Genomic DNA, 21,367 nt, shown 5'->3' on the forward strand with positions numbered 1-21,367 from the left:
AGCTGTTATTGGGTCAAATAAAGTGCACCCGAACATGGTGATGGACAATTTGCAAGGTAATAATACTCATGGATCCCACTGTACGTATAAAAAGTAATTTACTCGAACCCCAGCTATTACAAGTTTATTTGTTTTTGTAACAGAGGTGTTCTAGAAAGAAAAATCGTCAGTGAAGCACAGGACAACTTCTACGCCAACATGAGCGCAAATGTAATTTCTTAAGAACGCGGGAAATTTTACGAAAAGTGAACAACAATTAATATTATTTTGTTACCATTAGGTTTACAAGAAGTGAAGTGTATAGATAGATACTTCTGAATTTATTTCGCAGTTGGCAACACTATATGGATGACGTAAACGAATACGCTGTTTGGCCGAAAGATGGCAGAGCTATCGACACATTGGCTCGCGTCTGTTCTGTTAGCCAAGCCAAGTCCAACGAAACGAGTGTGTGAAATATTTGCTGCACGAAACTTATTTTAAGCAGTTTCCGAATTTTGATACAATTTCGTATCTCGAAGCTATATAATTTGTTCGTTCGAAATGACAAGTGCAATCTTCCGAAAACAATAAAAGGAAGATAAACATTCGCGGTGTCGTGTTGCTGTCTTTTGTGTGCGTTTAATAGAAACAATTGAGCAACGATATTTGAGAAGAGACACTTGTGTTATTATCTTGAAGGAGGTGCCGAATTGCTATTGTGAACTTGCGTAGTACAAATATTGAGGTGGTTGTTTCAGAAGCGAAGTGAATAGGGCTTGCATTGTGCTTCCAAGTTTGATTTTTCAGTTAAAGAAGGCAGTGCGTTGTGTAAAAGTGAAGGTGTTGTGTAATAATAGTGCAAAGTCACGCGAGTGTGTGATGCCATGGCTGAAAACAAAAGTGATTACTTGACTCAGTACAAGCAATTTTTTGAGCATTTTGCTCAAACGGTGAATCCTGACGATCCACTGCCACTAAATGTTGCAGGGTACAACCTCAGTGAATGTGAGGTCCGTGGTGAGATAGTTGATTGGACTTTGCAATACCTTAATCAAAAGTAAGTACAACTAATTGTAGTTTAGTAAGTGCGATTCAGGGAACTTTCCACGCAAAAAAGTCCGTTTAAAATGTGTGTTACTAAAAGACGTAAAAGTAATCTTATCGTTTACTTGCTAAAAAGCTTAGTTCACAAGAAGTTGCTTGTTGTCAGGCAGTAAACAGTTCAAGAAACTTTGACGGTGTTGCCGTTGTTCACCGACTGCGTGTCGTAGTCTGAATGGCACAGGGAGCATTTTCATGTTTTCTTTCGGATAGATAATGGAGCAGATGTTGCGTACCAGCATATAGAATGAAACCAATTGAATCACGGGAGGTTTAAGGGGGAAGGTCAAGGCAAGAGGGCCGGCCCATCGCTCTAAAGCTAGCAACACATTGTCACTAAACAGGTGTAAGCGGTAATTGTTGTCTTTTTTCATGTCGCAACATTTAAGCGATCACCCACGCAGGCAATAAATCGTATCGTCGTTAACATGAAGATATATGACCGTCGCCGTCCCAACATTTGAAATTGAAATTTAGCGATCATGTTTACCAGAGCCGCGCAAATCTTACATCAAGTCATCAATTAATAAAAAAGTCTCATTCCTTAACATCTCAAAAAAGTTAATTTCCTCCCATTGGCATCTTGAGATAAAGATATCTCTCACCAAGGCATCGAGAACAAACAATAGTCAATAATAAATAATGGCGGTTTCCCCGGAGACGACGTGTAAGTACTAACAATGAACCTTTAGCAGGCCAAAGTTAATATATCTATACTTCCCCCAAGAAACAAATAGCCCCCAAGAAACAAATAGGAGGAGGAAGGGGGGGTGTCTAAAAAAGTCCAGTTACAGTCTGTCACTAGCACTACTGGGTTGTAATAATAATAGTGTCCTCGCAACCCAGAAGCGTCGGTGACCAACCCCATAATCTCCCCAGAAACAAGTAGCTCGAGCAAAGGGGAAAAGTTTATCAAGGTGAAGCCCCGTTCCAAAGTCAAACAAATATGTATCTAATTTGAAAAGTGTATAATGGTAATTAATTATACTTAGCAGGATTAATCATCTTGTTTAATAAGCTGTAATATACTGAGAAATTCATCTTCAAGACTTCTACGCCTCGCTTTTCACCTTTAGATGGTTCTGCTAAGAAAAATGGATGAGCCCTCCCGAAATAAAATTCTGGCCATGGGCCTGTAATGTCACTTCGGACAGAGTTCTGGTTTCAATTTCTGATAAAACATGTTTTTATTCATTGTAAAACTAACAAAAACAAAGTTGCCTGTCAGTAAAGTATGGGATAATGTGGGAGAGGGTAGTATATGTGGACTGGAAAGGTTGTCTCTTGTAATTTTAAATATTGAAGAGAACTATTTTATTTTTTGTAGGGAGCTATATTGTCCAAATACTGTTCATATGAGTGTAGCCTAGGAGTTGGCGAGTCTCTTGACAAGCTTCGAATGACAGCACTGATTTCAAGGTCTCTATAAATGACGCCCAGTGGCAGGGGGGGTGCGAAGGGGTGCTCACTTAATTTTCTTCCGCACCCCCTATCCAATAATCTTCCGAAAACATTAACTGTCTTACAGTGTTGTATTATGTCATGTCGCGCTGTCATATTGAGGGCAGAATGCTACTGAAGTGAGACTTCTGTTATTATTTACAACAGGCAAGCATTCATCCTACTCTCAAAGAGAATCCGCATTTATTTTCGTCTACTGTCGGTAGTCTATTAAGATCAGCGGCCCTTGTCTTTATTTATTCAGAATTGTTTCTTCTTGTGTTTCAAGTAGTCTGTTTGTGATTTTTGATAAATGTACATAGCTCAGTGTCAGTTGTATGTTTTCCTTTGCACTGCTGATACACGGTTTTGTTGTGCGCCTACTTGTTCTTCCACTTTTCTTCAAGTCGCATTGGAACAAAAATTTCAGTTGCTTTCGAGTATCATCAGGTCGTTCGTTCTCGGGAAATTATTTAACGCGGGTTGTATCGTGACGGTAGTTTCCTTAATTCGATCTATTTGTTCTAGTAAATGTACCATGTCAGACTTTTTCAAAGACTGTTGTTACGAACAGGCCAAAAATTCCCGAAGAAATTTTGTAGTTCGTTCATGGGGACGGTGCGGTGCGGCCCAAGGGATTATATTTGAGAAGTTGCTGTCACCTATACAATGTATTTGACATTTGATTAATAACTGAATTTTGTACCTCAATTGGTTGTGCCTTGTAATCAAGGGATCCCCAGTTCGATACCCAGTGGAGGCACATAGTGGTTCGGGTCCCACTTTAAACTGTACGACCAGTCCCGATTAGCCTATATGTGCATAAAGTGGACTTAAAACAATGGATGTCAATCTAAAAGAGTACATTTCAGTCACGGTCATTTATGTCAATTATTATAAGAGCGTTGGAGGAACATGGTAACTTCAAACTGAATGATTTTTTTAGAGAGTGAGCAACACTATAAGGGGAAAATATACCACGACTCCTCTCTGTGGAAAATGCCTTGCCTGCCTCTCCATGGAAAAAATCCCCCAATCATCCATATATATATCATTGGCCTCCCTTGAACAAGCTGTTCTTTTTTGAAATTTCCAAACGTCGTCGTTGTGCTAAAATCAGGCAAAAATGATGCAAGTCATAGACGCCTGCCTACTAAAAGTTGATTGATATTTGATTTAAGAGCCTAAGACATGCATATTTCGTGTTTTCTTTATTTACAACATCTTGCCCCTAAATTTCATTCCGCACCCCCTCAGCACCCCTAGATGATTAATCCTGGCGTCGCCGCTGCCCAGTGGGGTATTTGTTAAGAAGTAAATGGTGGGTGGATGGTTGGCGAGAAAAAATCCTATTCAGCCTTGCTAAAAAAAAAAGGTCAAACACAACTGTGTGCTATTAGGGAAGCATACATACCTTCTGCTTACTCCCATTGTCTCAATTTTACCAAATTTCCGTTGCACTCGTTAGTAGTGTAAAAGTGAATATGTTTTCGTCAGAAATTCCTTGGCAAGGACGCTGTCAAAATGTTTTGGAAACCGTTGCTGGTGACAAGTGAAATCGATTCTAGTGAAGGTCTGCTGATTGATTTGCATTTGTCACACTTCGTGCAATTGGTTCAGTTCAGGTCATTACAGTATGTAGTGACATCCCAGTGCAAATTCACCTACCCCCGTGGCTGAATGGTTAGCGCTGCGACGCAAGGGTTCCCGGGTTCGAATCTCTGCCTGGACATGGGCGTTTGTGGCTGTCCATTCATCATATCATCGTCGCGATTATCCAAAAGTGACAGAGAAGCGCAGTAAAATAAACCAAGTCAATCAGTCACAAGGGTTAGCATTGTAAGAGCACATAGTGTGGGGCCAAAAGTGGAGGCAACTGCAAACCTAATCGCCGCCAAAGTTGAAATTGCAGTACAGCGTAAGTTAGTAAATGATTTTTTTGAAAAACTCAATATGCTGACCAAGGCAGAAATTTATTTTATTTTAAAACGTAAACTAAACGTAACGTTTCAACCTTCTAGCAAGGTCTTCTTCAGACTCTGTACCAAGTACAAAAGTCCTTGCTAGAAGATTGAAACGTTACGTTTAGTTTACGTTTTAAAATAAAATAAATTTCTGCCTTGGTCAGCATATTGAGTTTTTCATTTCATGGAAACAAGACATAATGGTGTTATGATTTTTTTATCAATGTTGTGAACATTTCATAGAATCAATAACTATTCCTTACTCTTTGTCCCCCAACCCCTAATTTTCTGCGTTCTCGCATGATTTAGCAATGTTTTGAATACGGTGATGCTCAACTTCTTATAGTATGCACAATTGCCAGCAGGTGGTTTCCTGGCGCCTGAATTTCAGAGCTCTGATGAAGATTTTAATTTTTTCCCGGATTAATTGGCACTCGTCACCCATATCCTTCCCGTGATAGAAAATCGAGTCACAGTCGAGATGTGACGCCAGAAAAAAAGTGAATGAGGTATTATAAGGGGGTTGTCGTATAAAAACACCCACATACCATGCAACAAAGAATACATATTTGGTCCAAGAAAGCATTCCATTTGACACGTTCTTTATCCAAAGAATGCCTCCCCGATGGCGCAGTGGTAGCGTCGTTGCCTTGTAATCTAGGGGTCCCGGGTTCGATACCCGGTGGAGGCACATAGTGGTTTAAACTAGGGATGGCCAGATCCGGATCCGGACCACACACACACACACACATACACACATATACACACGCGATTTGTAATTAATTAATACACTTACAAGGGAGGTCTAAGTCTCCCCCTCCGATTTCCATGAAACATGGCAGGTGTATAGAGGCCCCCCTCAAATGTCAAGATGAGGAGAAACTGAAGTGGGGATCTGACCCCGAAACCACGTAAATATGGCGCAGGAAGAAACATGGGTCATAGGGCCTCTCTAATATACCTGTCAAATTTCATGAGAATCGGAGGGGGACACAGGGGTCAGATGATCCTCACGTCAATTTGTCCTCATCTTGACATTTGAGGCGGGTTTTGCCCCCCAAAACAGTTTTTTAGCCGAAACAAAAAAAAACACGTATTTCTTCCTTTGGGCCTCTCTATACACCTGCCAAGTTTCATGAAAATCGGAGGGGGACACAGGGGTCAGATCCTTTCTTCAATTTGTCCTCATCTTGACATTTGAGGGGATCTTGCCACCTAAAACAGTTTTTAGCTGAAACAAAAATACGCGTAATTCTTCCTTTGGGCCCCTCTATACACCTGCCACGTTTCATGGAAATCGGAGGGGAACACAGGGGTCAGATCCCCACTTCAATTTGTCCTCATCTTGACATTTGAGATGAGGTTGCCCCCTAGAACAATTTTTTTGCCGAAACAAAAAAAAAACACGTATTTCTTCATTTGGGCCCGTTTATACACACACATGCCAAGTTTCATGGAAATCGGAGGGTGACACAGGGGTCAGATCCCCACTTCAATATGTCCTCATCTTGACAATTGAGTGGGTTTCGCCCTGTAAAACCGTTTTTTAGCTGAAACAATAAAAATACACGTATTTCTCCCTTTGGGCCCCACTATACACCTGCCAAGTTTCATGGAAATCGGAGGGGGACACATAAGTCAAATGCCCACTTAAATTTGTCCTCATATTGACATTTGAGGGTTGCCCCCTAAAACAGTTTTTTAGCTGAAACAAAAAAACACGTAATTCTTCCTTCGGGCCCCACTATACTGCCAAGTTTCATGGAAATCGGAGGGGGGCACTTAGGTAACCTCCCTTGTTAGTCCTACAGTTTGTAATTATTTAACACTGCATATATTATAATGTTTTATTTTAATTTGAAAAAATTTAACTGTAGAACAATTGTATAATTTTTGTATAACATTTCTATCTTGTTATATGTGTTAAAGGTTTCATCCTGGAATGGAATGTCTCACATTTATGTGTGTTTTCATTTCCAATACATTCGAATGAATACATATTCGTTTCAATGGCATTTACAAAATCACCTCTGACATGTGTGCACGAGTGTGTTAGCCGATGCGTAGCAAAGTATTTTAGGAACAACACTTGAAAAAAATTCTTGTAGGACTAACGAAAAATTTCTTTGTAATCGAAGATCATAATACCTTTTAAGGTGTGGTAATATTATAATGGGATTGAGATACGAAACTCTCGGATCCGGATCCAGATCCGAATCTTTCGGACCCGGATCCGGATCCAGATCCGTAACTTTTGGATCCGGATCCGTTTGGCCATCCCTAGTTTAAACTGTAGGTCCAGTCCCGATTAGCCTTACTGTGCATAAAGTGGACTTAAAACATCAAATCAAAATCAATTTTAGCCAAAGAACATTATTTTTAAAAAATGATCACATGAGAACTCGCAGCCTCTCACCTTGATGCCTCTCAGGGCATGGGTAATATCTGTTCGTTCATTGTTCAAATAATATTCAAGTCGTTTTCGCTAAGAAAGAGAAGTGCATTTTACTTCTTATCAAGAAGTAGCGTCTTACAATTCAGATTGACAGCCACCCTTTTTAGAAACTAAAGACAAAACCCACACAATTCCCATGGCAACAGGTCTTACAAGATATATACATACAGGTCAATCACTATCCTGCGACATTATCAGTGATAGGTCTAAATATTAAATAACGCAAGAATCATGTACAAATTTACAGAGATTAAGATTAACAATAAATATTTCTGCAAGTGAGAAGGACAATAAATTTTTGTAGAATGAGAAAGGACGTGTCACCTTGTTTACTTAGGGAAGAGACGAACTCGTCGACCACCTTCCTCCCCCGCACCCACCCTGGCGCCGTCACTAGTAGGCCCGAAGCCAGGATTTTATTTCGGGGGGCTCATCCCTTATCAGCACAGGCGTCGCCAGAAATATTTGAACAGGGGGCAGGCCACTAATAAAACTTGATTAGTAGAAATAATAATTATTACGACGGTTATAATTGTCATTTTACAATTATAAGTTATTAAAAATAAACCAATTTTAATTACAAATTTATTGTTATTATTATTATTATATAAATGGAGATACTTGGCTACTCGATCCACGGTATGAGTAAATATCAAACACCGTTGTCCATTAATTTCCTTACATTTTTTAGTTAGTGTACTTAAATTCATAGTTATTGTATTTTGTTATTAACTTTTATACATTCCGTTTAAGAAAAAAAAGTTTCAAAAGTTTGGGCCAAATTTTACTCATAAGGTTTATATTGTGTGACCTCTCACAAAGAAAACTATTAGTTTTGGAAACTGTGGATCCATTTATTCTTTGGATTAAATTGTATAGAAATGCAACCTGGTTTCTCTGTTGAACACTAAACTTTTTTTCGATGTAATGTTTATTCCTGTTAAGGAAGTAAAATTAATTGCCATTACATACTATTTAAATTTGATATTTCTGGGATTCCGGGGTGAAGCCCCCCCCCCCCCCGTGGCTACGTGCCTCACTAGATAAAGCAGCAGAAAGGAATGCTGCTCAGTCAACAACAATTGCATACAATTAATGATAAAGGAAGCAATAATTTATGTAGGTGGTTACTGAGCGTGACCAGGGAAGTGAGCCCCGGGATGGTCAATGTCCACATTCAGAAAGAAACCGCCGATCGCATTGTCACCTGACCGCGTGTAAAACGCAGGGAAAAGGCAGAATAATGGAATAAGGGTCGTCGACCCTTTTATTCTCGACTTCCTAAACAGCGTGGGGAGACATCCGAAGTGGGACTGCGATCAGCTCTAACAGGCGGTGTTGCAACATCGAAGTGCGGGTGCACTGATGCGCACGAGACTTTCCAATATTTCGAGACTGCGTAGATGTTCCAGCAATAAGTACGCACAAGAATTTCGATGAGTAAAGCATGTATGCACAATCGCGAGGACGAGTGAAATCATTAAAACACTTCTTAATATTTCTATAATTTTAGGCTGACCTAGACGCTTAATTGTGTCGAGGTTTGAAACCCAGAAGCGAAATACGATATCTTTTCTGAGTAATTTTATCTTATCAATGCCATCATCTGGGAAATATAACGAAGTGCTTTATGTATAAGATTAGGGCTGTAGGTCCGTTGTTTTTAATATTGTGCAAGAATGCAGTATATACTACCAGCAAAAATGTATTTAATTTTTAAAATTTATGTTTTTAAGCATAAGATGAAAACAATAAAACCCAGTTTTATACTTTATTTCGGGTTTTATCTTGAAAAATAACCGATAAACCCACCCGGTTTGGGCTTTTTCGAAAAACCCAGGCAAAATGGCAACCATGGTATGATATATGCCCTTTTTGGTATATCAGTCGATATGAGAATTGCGCCTGTTTCGAGTAACATGAGGCAGACAGAATGTGTATCCATGTGATGTAGTACAGTCACGGACACTGCTGAGTTGTAATTATTCTATTGGAAGTTAATGGGTTGTAACAAACCAAAAAGGTGCGTGGCTACAACAGGGAGAGACAGAAAAGCTTCAACGAGGCTAGCGGTTCGGGCATTGTTGAACTGACTCTCCTTGAGGCTTGCAGTTATTTTGATGTGTCGACACCTAGAGCTACTGTAGTTCAACTAGTAACGTATCCGACTTGTTAACGTAGGCGAACCGGGGTTCTCTTGCGTGTTAGAAAGCGGAGCAGAAGGCACTACCAATACTTGTTGTATTGGTGGTTGGCAAGGTAATTTACTTGTTGCGTAATTTACTTTTCGTAGAAAATCAGTTTTTTCAGCAGATGTAAAAAACTATTTTTCTTTCGTAAATTAGTAACTTAAAAACTACTTTCATTATATTACATCTTAAACTTTATTTTTCTTACATATCTCAGCACAAAATCATAATTTTCTGAAGATCGTTTATACAGTCAATTTATTTGAATCGGATTTCAAAGTTTTAGTAACAGCTTCACATTCATATTTCATGCGTATCAGACGCTTGCATAGGCTAATTATGACGTGAATGTGAATATGGCAGTTTGTGAAATTCCAGTATAGGAGCACGTACAAATTCTGAAGGAAAGTTTTTAAAGCCTTTTTTCTTCTGACACTGCCAACTGCCATACATAACAATAACCATCGCAAAATCATGTTGTTGTTTTTTATTTTTATGTTTGATTCTAGTTTTTTTTACGTAGTTTACGTTTCATACACATTTTACGCGTAATTTACGTGTCATGTAGAAGACCTTTTTTACGCGTAATTACACAACCCTGGTCAATGTTTCTTTCAGAAAGTTTGCTCGGGGGGGCATTCCAGAGAACCGGGAGGGAGGGTGTTGTGAATCTCATCTGCGAAATACAACATATGTGCGTTAACATTGAGAATTACCAGTGGTCGTTCGTGGTTCGTCAAGGAACTTGACGCTTAGTGTTACAGGTGGGAAGTGACGTATAGTAACAAAAATTAAGTAGGATGTGGTGACCTAAGTTGTAGTAATTCAGTGTGGAAGGACATATTTCTTTTTTATTTGTCTCTGTTTCTTTTTATTAGTCTGTTGTCTAACATTTACAAATATTATCTTGTGCAATTAGCATTACAATAGTAAATAGTAAATTACAAAACATCACCTACTTTTACATTTTATCATCCAGAACAAATTCCACAATGGTGAACCAGGAAAAATATTACAATTATTAAACTCAATAGAACGCATCATGCAAAGCTTAAGATGGCATGAAGAATTTACAGCAAACTTATCCTGTGAGCTTTCTTCGTGGCATATAAATCTACTGTTCTCTCCAGAAAACCATCACTTGGAATCTTAGGTCCCTCAGTGCTTATTATCATGCAATGCATTGAAGTTCCTGGTAGCATTCTACTTCCTGTCCTAGTTAGTATCCTATTCATAGCACTGAAAGAACCTTTCTACGCCGGCTGTCGTTACGGGAATGGTTAGAAGGACTTCACAGTTTTTTCAACTCGCAATATCCCACGTCACCTAAGATTTTCAACAATGGATTGTCAGCTTCTGTATATATTCCATTATCACGCATCGACTTGACAAAAAATGTGTAGGACTTGAGGTCAGCAAGAACGCCTTCCATCTTAAGCATGGGGAAATTAGCACACATTCTTTTGATTTCGGTGTCTTGCAAGTCTACTACTGACTGAAAGGTTTCAAATTGACTTGCGAATCTCATGGTATCAACAGATTGATCGTTGAACCTGTTTTCCATTTCTTCAATTACACTATCCGCGTATTCCTTCATCCCACAGAAAGTTTTTCCTAGAGTCGTTTTCACGTTCAGAAGACACAATGGGCTCTTATGGGCAATGCTTTTCTTATGGGAAATACGAGCGCGCTGTTGTCAAATTTCTGGATTTACAAATTTAGCTTAAGTAAAATCGGTACCTGCAGTTTTGCAGGAAATTTTGTAGAGAATACGATGGTGAACACAAAAAACTGGTAACTTGCTTACATAATTTTAGATAAATTAAAAACGCAAGTTTTCTGTGAAAACACAATTTTTACATTGTTTTCATTCCTAACGTTGAAACATGCCGTAAAATTGAAGCTTTCATTATGAAAAAAATTGACACTGTTTTTTAATTGTCGTAGGTGACGGTGGTGCTCAGAATTTATCAACACTTTAAAGCATATTTGCATTAAAAAATATTCAAATATAGTATGTGGAGATTTTTTATATTCGTGCAGTAGAAAATGTCGTCGCTGGCCATTTTTTGTTCTGTAATTCCAAGTAAAAACTTCCACCGACAAAGTTGTGGAGAAAATAATGAAATTATTTTTTATAACCACTCAAAGGTTCCCAGAAATATTACTTCCATGCATTTGGAGTTTCTTTTTAACCCGAACCGCGCGCGAAGTAAGGAGACGTTGTCTGGCCATCTTGAGCTGACTCACCGCAGCATTCCGGTTAATCACCACCAAGTTTTCCAGTTATTTTATTTCCATTCAGTAAAAATATGAACTTCATGCAGTTTGTTATAATAGAATTGAAATTACTTAAATTTAATAATTGACAATTATTTCCAATGCTGCTGTTGTGAGCAACATTAGTGCTGTCGCAAATACACGTTGTTTTCGTTTACATTACTGTCGACATTAATGCTGAAATGAAGATCACCTTTCAGTTTCCAACGTACACATAAATTCATAGACACCATATTAACCTTTGAAAGGCTTTCCAACACGTGACAAAATATGGGGCTTCAAGATAGAAATATGACATGCCTTGCTTGAGTCATTCACGTCTTATCAGTTCACGTGGGCCATAACTCATTTGTTTGTTTGGGTTGCAACTTGAATCTAACCCATGTGCCAGGGTCCCCTTACTTGAGTGAGAGATGTGCTTTGGTCTGTTTAGACTTTTTCCCTCTCCCGAAAAAGTGTTTTCAGTTGTGTGAGCTCTCAGTGATTTTTACTTTTTTAAGTGATTTCTGAAGTGTCATATTCGTGCATTACACTCGCGTGTGTAGTGATCGCAATGGATCATAGTAAAAAGGGTAACTGTAACGTTCACAGTATAATATTAATGTTAATAATTACATATAATTATCATTATATATACAAAATATGTAACACCTTCATTGTGAAGGAAGGTCATCATTTCCCGGCGACATGAGCTAGCGCTGTATTGGCAACACTGTGCGGTTTCTCCATAAGCGCCGTTGTCTCTTCTGAACGTGAAAACGACTCTAGCATCTTCATCAGCAACCAGGTCCGAATACTTTTTTGCAGATCATATTCTCGAAGGTACAAAAAAGCAATGCGGTGGCTAGATTCTAGCAAGCACATAAAGATTTTTTTAAAAAAACTCAATACTTTTCAGTCTGTCCACCTTTGACTCAACAGTCGAGTTTCTTATGATTTACAAATATACTGTTGTGTATCAATTACAAAGAAAACACCGCGTCGGCTTTGATGACAATGAGTCGGCGCTTTTGGTGTGCAAAGTACTACTGCCCATTCGAGATGGGAGAGAGGATATAAGGCTAGTGCGGTGCCAGTTTTATTCTGCTTCTTCTGTAAGATTGGACAAGTGTGATCGTTGTTATTTACGGAGGGAAATATAAAGGCAAAAATATTCGCCACACAAAGTAATGCGGTCCGATGCGAGGGAAACAACGGTGGCAGAAATGTTTTATACTTTGGTTTTGTTGTACAATTTTGTCCGGGGGGGGCGGTAGATTCCCTCCGGGGGTGCACAAACACTGACCCTGGTCCCCCTGAACATAGCTCGTGTGCGTCAATCTGAGCGCATGAGTGAAGAGTGTTTGCTCCACTTCTTGACGGTCAAATAAGTGTTGCAGGCCACAGAATATGGTGTAAGCAGTTTATTCAGTGGATATGGCCGAGGGAGATGTCAGCGTTCAGCTTCTTCAGACGCAAAAGTAAACAGTGTCGGTCAGATAGGCGAAGTTAAATAAATTTGATAAAATTGATATTTCTTCTGTTCCCGTGTCTGTCTCAGTTTTGAAATGGCGACCGGGCTCGATGAGTGTACGTGAGATGAGCAGCATTGATACTCTTTACTGAAATAAAGTCTAGTGCTATATTTGGGAATCTTGTAACCTATAGCTCTCATGAAATGATCATTATCAATATTTGATTATCATTTCATGTACAAATGTACTTACTCCTTCTTGAGTACAGTGTTATAATTTAAGTGATTACAACCACTCATATTTAAACGTTACATAACAATTTTGAGTTTTCATACACAATAGTCTGATAAATAATTTCTGAATTGATTGTTTTTTCTGTATGGCATTTAGCTGCTGAGCTCATTAATTCTATTTGTACAATCTAGACGCATCTGAAAGTTCCCATTTTTTACAAATGAAGACCAAATAAAAAAAAGTATAAAACCTGGTTACTTTTTAGCTGTTTTACAAGTTTCTTTAATGTGTTCATCAATTAATAGTGCAAATAACTGTATACAGGGTGATTCAGAATTCCTATTACACACTTCTAGGGCTTGTAGAGGGGGACTTAGTAGATCAGGTTTTGATAAGAAACCCATGTCCGGAAACGTATCGTTTTGGTACTACACAGATGACAAGATCACATAATTTCACATCTCCCGCTTCACGCCATGAAGCGGACACGGGTTCCTTATGAAAACTTGATCTACTAAGTCCCCCTCTACAAGCCCTAGAAGTGTGTAATACGAATTCTGAATCACCCTGTATATAAGTATAATTACCTTTGGAATTAGTATCTGTAACTGACTGACTTGTGTGGAGATGCAACTGGTAATGCGGTTAGTTTCAACAAAGTAACTTTCGAAACAGAAAAAAATGGTGCATGGTGAGTAAGAATTAAGAAAAAACATGTTTCAATGAATCAGCCATTGTATAATAAATTGCCATGCTAACCTTGAATAAGTTGAATTCGACGCAACGCTGCGCAGGATATGACACAACAGATTGTGTGTCTTTTTGAGCATTTCCTGGCCACATAAGCCAGCAGATGGGAAATATGACGTGAACGTTGAAGTCACCGTCACACGCCCTCGCTCTGATTTGGTGGGAGAGGATGGACAGGCCAATTTCCTTCAAGCATTCTTTCCTGTGGAAGAAGGGGGTGGGGTGGCGGTATTTGCAGGACTGAAGGTCTATTTTTTTGGGTGAATTGAGATAATCAAACGCTTCCACGTACAGTATTTGTGCCTGTGTGGAAGAACCCGTGTAGACGCACAAACACCATGTCTTGTATCTATACTGTGTCCCGGGAATCTCTGTAGCAACGAACGAAAACAAGTCCTCTGCGCAAGTAATGACTCCAGAGGGCTCGACCAGTGAACGCGTGAGAGGGGAAGTGAGTGCATGGAGGAGAAAACGCGGCTCCAGCCACCAGCCGCTTTGCAGCTGCGCGCACTGCTTTCTTTGATCTGCCCACTCGTTTTCACCTTTCTCTACCGTTATGCGCGGCTCTGCTTCTGTTACCAGGACAGAGTGTACGTTGCATATCGAGTTATTTCTCGCCTCCTTGCTGACCAATTTATTACAGTATTACATCCAATTTCAAACTCGGTAGATGCTTCCTTTGTGGTAATCAGAACCATGTGTACAGGAATTACAACAACGCACTCGAGCGTAGAGAAACGTATAGTCGACGCACTAGCAACGTTAACGACCGGTTGGCTTTGAAGTCCACGTAGCGCGCCCACCAGCTGCAACATACACTCTCAACCCACAGTGTTGCCACACATCTACTCTACGCCACCGTGTCCTCCACCTTCCCACGGTCTCCACATTGAAGTTGCAAAGTACGACAACAGCGTATCCGCAGTCATGTGACTGAGACTCCACGTGGAGTAGACGAGCAGAATGACAGCTGCGCCCATTGGCTGAAGGTTGAGTGTGATTGGACGAAAACAACTCGCCCGCTGTTTATCCCCACCCACGTTCGTGGCGGCGGCTTTCTTCAGTTCTTCGACGTTAACGAAGTAAACCCGTGGACTATAACTACTAGAAAACTACTACAGTACGTTGAAAAGTTTGCACAGTAAAATTCTCATCTTTATATTTTCCTAGTCATAAATTAAAATGGATCCCACTTTAAACTAGGTCCAGTTCCGATTAGCCTCACTGTGCATAAAGTGGACTTAAAACACCAAATCAACCAACCAACCAATCATAAATTAAAAGCGGGAGCCAGCCTCCGTGACGGAATGGTTCTCAGAGCATACTACGACGCCAGGGGTCCCGGGTTCAAATCCCCGCCCGGGCATGGTAGTTCTTTGTGAGTGCCCCTTCATCAATTTAATCATATGGATTACATCGTTGAGATTTGACAAGAAGAGCAGGAAGCGGCGCTAAATAAAAATATAAATACTGGATCAACCTTGTAGTGAAACACACTGTATTGTGCCATTTTTAGCAAAATATCTTATTTTGTGATTACTTCGATCCCCGGTGGAGGCACGTTGTACATACAGTGGTTCGGATCCCACTTTAAACAGTATGTCCGGTCCCGATTACCTGTACGACAAACTTTGAGTACTTGAGTTGTTTTGAAATGACTTTTCGGGAGACTAGCTAAGTGACAGCGCCTAGACATGTTTTTATCTTGGAGCAAAGAACATGCACGTCTGCACGTTGCTTCTCTAGGAGCACAGACCGCCAGAGATTTCACTTCGGGTTACTGGAAAGGAAAGGACCAAAATAAACGCAAAGGGCGGCGATGTGCCAAAGAATGGGGCCAAGATTAGATTTGCTACGGACAACAAAGGTGCATTGGGCGGGGAGGACTATAATTCTCAATCCCCCCTCCCCACGAACACGTGATAAGCAGCACCCATAAAGATACGCACCAAACTGCAAAGGATTTCTTCCTTCTTTATCGTCCTTACCTCTTCCGGTCGTTTTTCCGTCCTGCGCTACAAAGATCGTTACACCTAACCTCCCTTCTGCAGTCGAGATGCTTTGTTTTTAGACAAGTAGCGGGTTTTTCCTATTTTAGTGTAGGATTGTCGTTTCGCTGTCCAAAATAATATTTTCCTTTGACCGAAAATGCTAAGAGAATTTTCGTGTTATGGTTTGATAAAAAGCAGTGTGTTTCTAAGTAAAACGTACTGAGAAAATACAGGGTGCGTTTAAATTATTGGTCGATTTTGTGTTTTCACGCAGACCCTTAAATCAGGGTGGATACTAACCGCGAATGTCGGGAATGACATGAAAAATTTCAAATTTTATTCATCCAAATCCCATTGAAGCCCTGAAACGATTATTTCACAGTTTATTTTTATTTTTATCGAGGTAGAAAAGAAAGCTGCGTGGCTAGTAAAACAGAATTCTCTCAATCCCTTTACTTCGTTACATTCTTCGCAGAACAATCTATTTGACAGACGGAAGATTATTGCAAGATAATGTATCCCGAAGTTGATCAGGTTAATTTCAGTCTGAATTTCTTACACAATTAACAATTTTTCGTAATTAGTGTATCCCGTAATATTTGTGACTTGTGTTTGTAAATGTATTTCGAGTGTGAATATGTGAAATGACAAATTTAAACTCCGCACCTTAAAATTAAATATTTTAGATATACGTGGGTTGGAAATTTAATAGTGGCAACTATTAATTTACGCATGATACGAAAGAGATACCTCTTTGAAACTTTTACAGCTCTTCGATGTAGTCACCTGCATTGTGTACAACAAGAGGGATGCAAGGACATTCTACTTTTTCTTGGTAGACAAGGCTTAACATTTAGAGGCCATGGTGGGAGTCAAAAGGTGGCAATGCCCCTTCCCCTAATCACCGACACTGGTAATAAAGTTAAGTTATGGCTTGCTGACAGAGGCGTCTCCTCAACGCATGCGTCAATTGTGGGAAAATGGACAGCTTGCTCTGCGAAGACATTAATGAGCATTTCTACATTCTAATTTCTTCATATAGGAGAAGTATTTATTTTAGACGAGAGCGCTGAACTACGTGCAATTACATTTCTTGGATCTAAAGTGACGCATGCGTCAATTGTGGGAAAATTATTATTATTTTATTTCACTTCTCCTATCATACTTCTCCTATATGAAGAAATTAAAATGTATAAGTGCTCATTAATGTAGTCTCAGATCAAGCTGTCCTATTTCCCACAATTGACGCATGCGCAGCATTTATTTATTTATTTCGAACACACAGGCACATGCCCAATTACAGTGTTCACAGAGTAAACGAGAAAGTAATACAAAATACAAAAATAATATCACATCAAGTGAGAAATATGACATTTCATTCTACAACATACTTATAAACATGACTGATTTCATATATTGCTTGATTTAATAGAGTTTATGTAATATTTGTATACAAGTTATACAGAGGTAATCAGCTTATATACATGTAAATAGTAGTAGTGTAATAGAGATATTGAGTAATATGTTGCACATAAAAGAGACACAATGATAAACATAGGACAGTGAAATTGAAACAGTACTTTATATTAAATAAGGTTAAACAAAAATTTAGATAATGTCTAATTTAGGGTGAGATTATGAACATAACAATTTTAATTGTGTCCTCTTTGTATAGGCTACAGTGTTCAGAAAGTCGTTTTCACGTTCAGAAGACACAATGGGCTCTTAAGGGCAATGTTTTTCTTATGGGAAATACGGGCGCGCTGTTGTGAAATTTCTGGATTTACAAATTTAGGTAAAGGTAAGTAAGGTAAAGTGCTCCCCTGTGCATAGCACCACGCCATGAAGGCGTATAGGGGGTGTGGGGGTAACGCCCCAAATTTAGCTTAAGTAAAATCGGTACCTGCAGTTTTGCAGGAAATTTTGTAGAGAATACGATGGTGAACACAAAAAACTGGTAACTTGCTTACATAATTTTAGATAAATTAAAAACGCAAATTTTCTGTTTTCATTCCTAACGTTGAAACATGCCGTAAAATTGAAGCAGTCATTATTAAAAAATTGACACTGTTTTTTAATTGTCATAGGTGACGGTGGTACTCAGAATTTATCAATACTTTAAAGCATATTTGCATTAAAAAATATTCAAATAAAGTATGTGGAGATTTTTTATATTCGTGCAGTAGAAAATGTCGTCGCTGGCCATTTTTTGTTCTGTAATTCCAAGTAAAAACTTCCAGCGACAAAGTTGTGGAGAAAATAATGAAATTATTTTTTATAACCACTCAAAGCTTCCCAGAAATATTACTTCCATGCATTTGGAGTTTCTTTTTAACCCGAACCGCGCGCGAAGTAAGGAGACGTTGTCTGGCCATCTTGAGCCGACTCACCGCAGCATTCCGGCTAATCACCACCAAGTTTTCGAGTTGTTATTTTATTTCCATTCAGTAAAAATATGAACTTCATGCAATTTGTTATAATAGAATTGAAATTACTTAAATTTAATAATTGACAATTATTTCCAATGCTGCTGTTGTGAGCAACATTAGTGCTGTCGCAAATACACGTTGTTTTTGTTTACATTACTGTCGACATTAATACTGAAATGAAGATCACCTTTCAGTTTCCAACGTACACATAAATTCATAGACACAATATTAACCTTTGAAGCCTTTCCAACACGTGACAAAATATGGGGCTTCAAGATAGAAATATGACATGCCTTGCTTGAGTCATTCACGTCTTATCAGTTCACGTGGGCCATAACTCATTTGTTTGTTTGGGGTGCAACTTGAATCTAACCCATGTGCCAGGTTCCCCTTACTTGAGTGAAAGATCTGGTTTGGTCTGTTTAGACTTTTTCCCTCTCTCGAAAAAGTATTTTCAGTTTTGTGAGCGCTCAGTGATTTTTACTTTTTTAAGTGATTTCTGAAGTGTCATATTCGTGCATTACACTCGCGTGTGTAGTGATCGCAATGGATCATAGTAAAAAGGGTAACAGTATAATATTAATGTTAATAATTACATATAATTATCATTATATATACAAAATATGTAACACCTTCATTGTGAAGGAAGGTCATCATTTCCCGGCGGCATGAGCTATCGCTGTATTAACAACACTGTGCGGTTTCTCCATAAGCGCCGTTGTGTCTTCTGAACGTGAAAACGACTTTAGACACTGAATTGAACAACTTGCACATTCTCCTCAGGGGTTCCATTTCAACCATGTTGGTTCTTCCATGCGAGATTTTAGAGAGATTATTTCTGGGTCTTAAAATAGCGTTTGGAACATAAAAGTTCAATTGTGAGAGTAGAGCTGGAGAATCTATTTTTCCGTTGACAAGTTTGGATAAGAAAGTCAGTTGATGCATTTGTTTTCTTATTTCGAGCGACGGAACACTCAACATTTCACGCAAGGTGTTATCCGTGGTGGTTTAAATAACAGGTACCTCAAAAATTTATTTTGAAGTTTCTCTATTTTGTCAATTTCTTTCTTGACTAGAGGGTCCCAAACAACCGAGGCATATTCCAGTTTCGATCTCACAAACGCGTAGTACAGCAACAAGAAAGTTTCCGTCTTTATGAATTGGCTACCCATTCTCATTATGAATCCTAAATTTCGATGGGCTTCGCTGAGGATACGCGCAATGTGTGATTGAAAGCTTAGTGATTGGTCGAAAGCGACTTCAAGATCGGTAAAGGAATTCACTCTTAGAATTTCCACACCAGAGATGTTATGTGAGTATTGTATGGGACACCTGTTACGCGTAAATGAAACTACTTTAAATTTCTTGAGGTTAAGACTAACTTTATTATTTGCGCACGAATAAAGTATTTTATCAAGTTCTTCTTGCAATTGATTACAGTTACCGTTGTTTTTTTTATGTTTTTATTTATTTTTACATCGTCGGCAAAAATAAGTTTTTCAGAGTTTGTGAGCACATCTGGTAAGTCGTTAATGAAAATTAAATATAATAAGGGGCCAAGGTTAGATCCTTGTGGGACTCCAGACCTAGCTGTGTAATAAGAGGACCTGTGGTCTTGGTACATGACATATTGTCGGCGATTCTGTAGGTACGAAGCGAGCAGTCGTACGAGTGGAGGTGTTATGTTGGCTAGTTTCAGAATTAGGGTGTCGTGGTGAACCGTATCAAAGGCTTCTGAAAAGTCGGTATATAGAACCTCAACTTGTCCTTTGTTATCTATACTAGATGCAATGTAATTCGTTAGTTCAACAAGGTTGGTGACAGTTGAACGCATTTGTACAAATCCATGCTGCTGAGCAGGGACGATAGGTCTGACGTGAGAATATATATGTTTGTATATTATTTGCTCTAGAAGTTTTGCAGAAGCCGATAGCTTCGCAATTGACCTGAAATTACATATATCTGCCTTATTAGCAGCTTTCGGAATCGGGCATATTTCTGTTGTTTTCCATCTTGTAGGAAATTTTGATGTTTTTAAGGCTAGGTTGAAAAGAGTGTGGAGTAGGAACTTAAGCACTTCCGAACATCCTTTAATTACGTAGGGAGGAATTGAGTCGGGGCCGGCTGCCTTTTTCGGTTTCAATTTCTTGATGGCTTGCTCGATTTCGTCAAGTGAGATTTCCGAAAAATTTAACAGACTAAGGTGCGTGTTCAAGTTTGTGTTCGCCTGAGGAGTTTTGTAAGAAGATTGTTCTGTGGAATAGACAGATTCGAAATATTTTGCAAATAGATCCTGGATATTTTTGTCGTTGTCTATTGGGTTATCATTATATTTCGTTGGTTGTACCGGTGAGGTCCTTCTTTGAGTTTTGATAAATGACCAAAATTGATTCGTATCTTGAGTAAGGCTTGCTTCGCAATTGTCCAAGTACTTTTGGTAAGCTTTTCTAACATCAGATTTTAGTTTATTTCTTAAGGCTTTGAACTTTATGTCGTGATATTCCGCGTTCCTTACGTTTCGTTTCCATTTTTTATGATTATGGGATTTGGTTCTCAAGTCTTTGATAATTTCTTTCGTGAACCAACATGGATAGGAATTTTTGGAAGCTTTATTGAAGCGCGGGACACATTCATTAAATATGTCATCAATAATTTCATAAAATTTGTTCACCGCAAGATCAATGTCTGTGTAATTCATTAGTTGGTTCCAGTCCACTAGTTCAAATTTGTGATAGAAATGCGTTCAGGAGACGCCTCTGCTTGCTGAAAATAATAGAAATAATGTGTTCAGTTTCATGGTGTATGTGATTGTTTACAAGATCTTTTGAGGAATTTAGAGCAAAATCCAGGCTATGATGATGTCAGACAACGCGGCCTATTTCTTATCTGCGTCAGAGTCGCTCGTTTTTTAATGTCCTTTCGAAGCATCACTAGAGTACTAACCAACCGGTGGCGCATCAGAAGCTGCATCTCCTTTTGACTGCCACGTGGGTGGGAGACATGTTCTGGCACACATTTACGATCCGATGTTTACCCTCGCCGTGTGACGCAACATGGAGGGTCTGATGGGATATGGTAGAAAGCCGGCGTTGCTAAAA

At 39.1% G+C, this 21,367-nt stretch overlaps 1 protein-coding gene across 2 annotated transcripts in view; it reads left to right on the forward strand.

The window, feature by feature from the left end:
* Positions 1-410: 410 nt before the first annotated feature.
* LOC145990047 (uncharacterized) overlaps positions 411-21,367 on the forward strand; it is a 507,967-nt gene continuing 487,010 nt past the window's right edge. For both annotated transcript variants that reach the window (XM_083125681.1, XM_083125682.1), the window contains exon 1: positions 411-1,039. In XM_083125681.1, coding sequence (XP_082981807.1) covers positions 867-1,039 — 173 coding nt within the window. In that variant the 5' untranslated portion in view covers positions 411-866. The remainder of the gene's footprint in view (positions 1,040-21,367) is intronic.

This window comes from Lepisma saccharinum, chromosome 7, assembly GCF_977018435.1.
Source record: "Lepisma saccharinum chromosome 7, izLepSacc3.1, whole genome shotgun sequence".
In the NCBI taxonomy this organism is placed as follows: Eukaryota; Metazoa; Arthropoda; class Insecta; order Zygentoma; family Lepismatidae; genus Lepisma; species Lepisma saccharinum.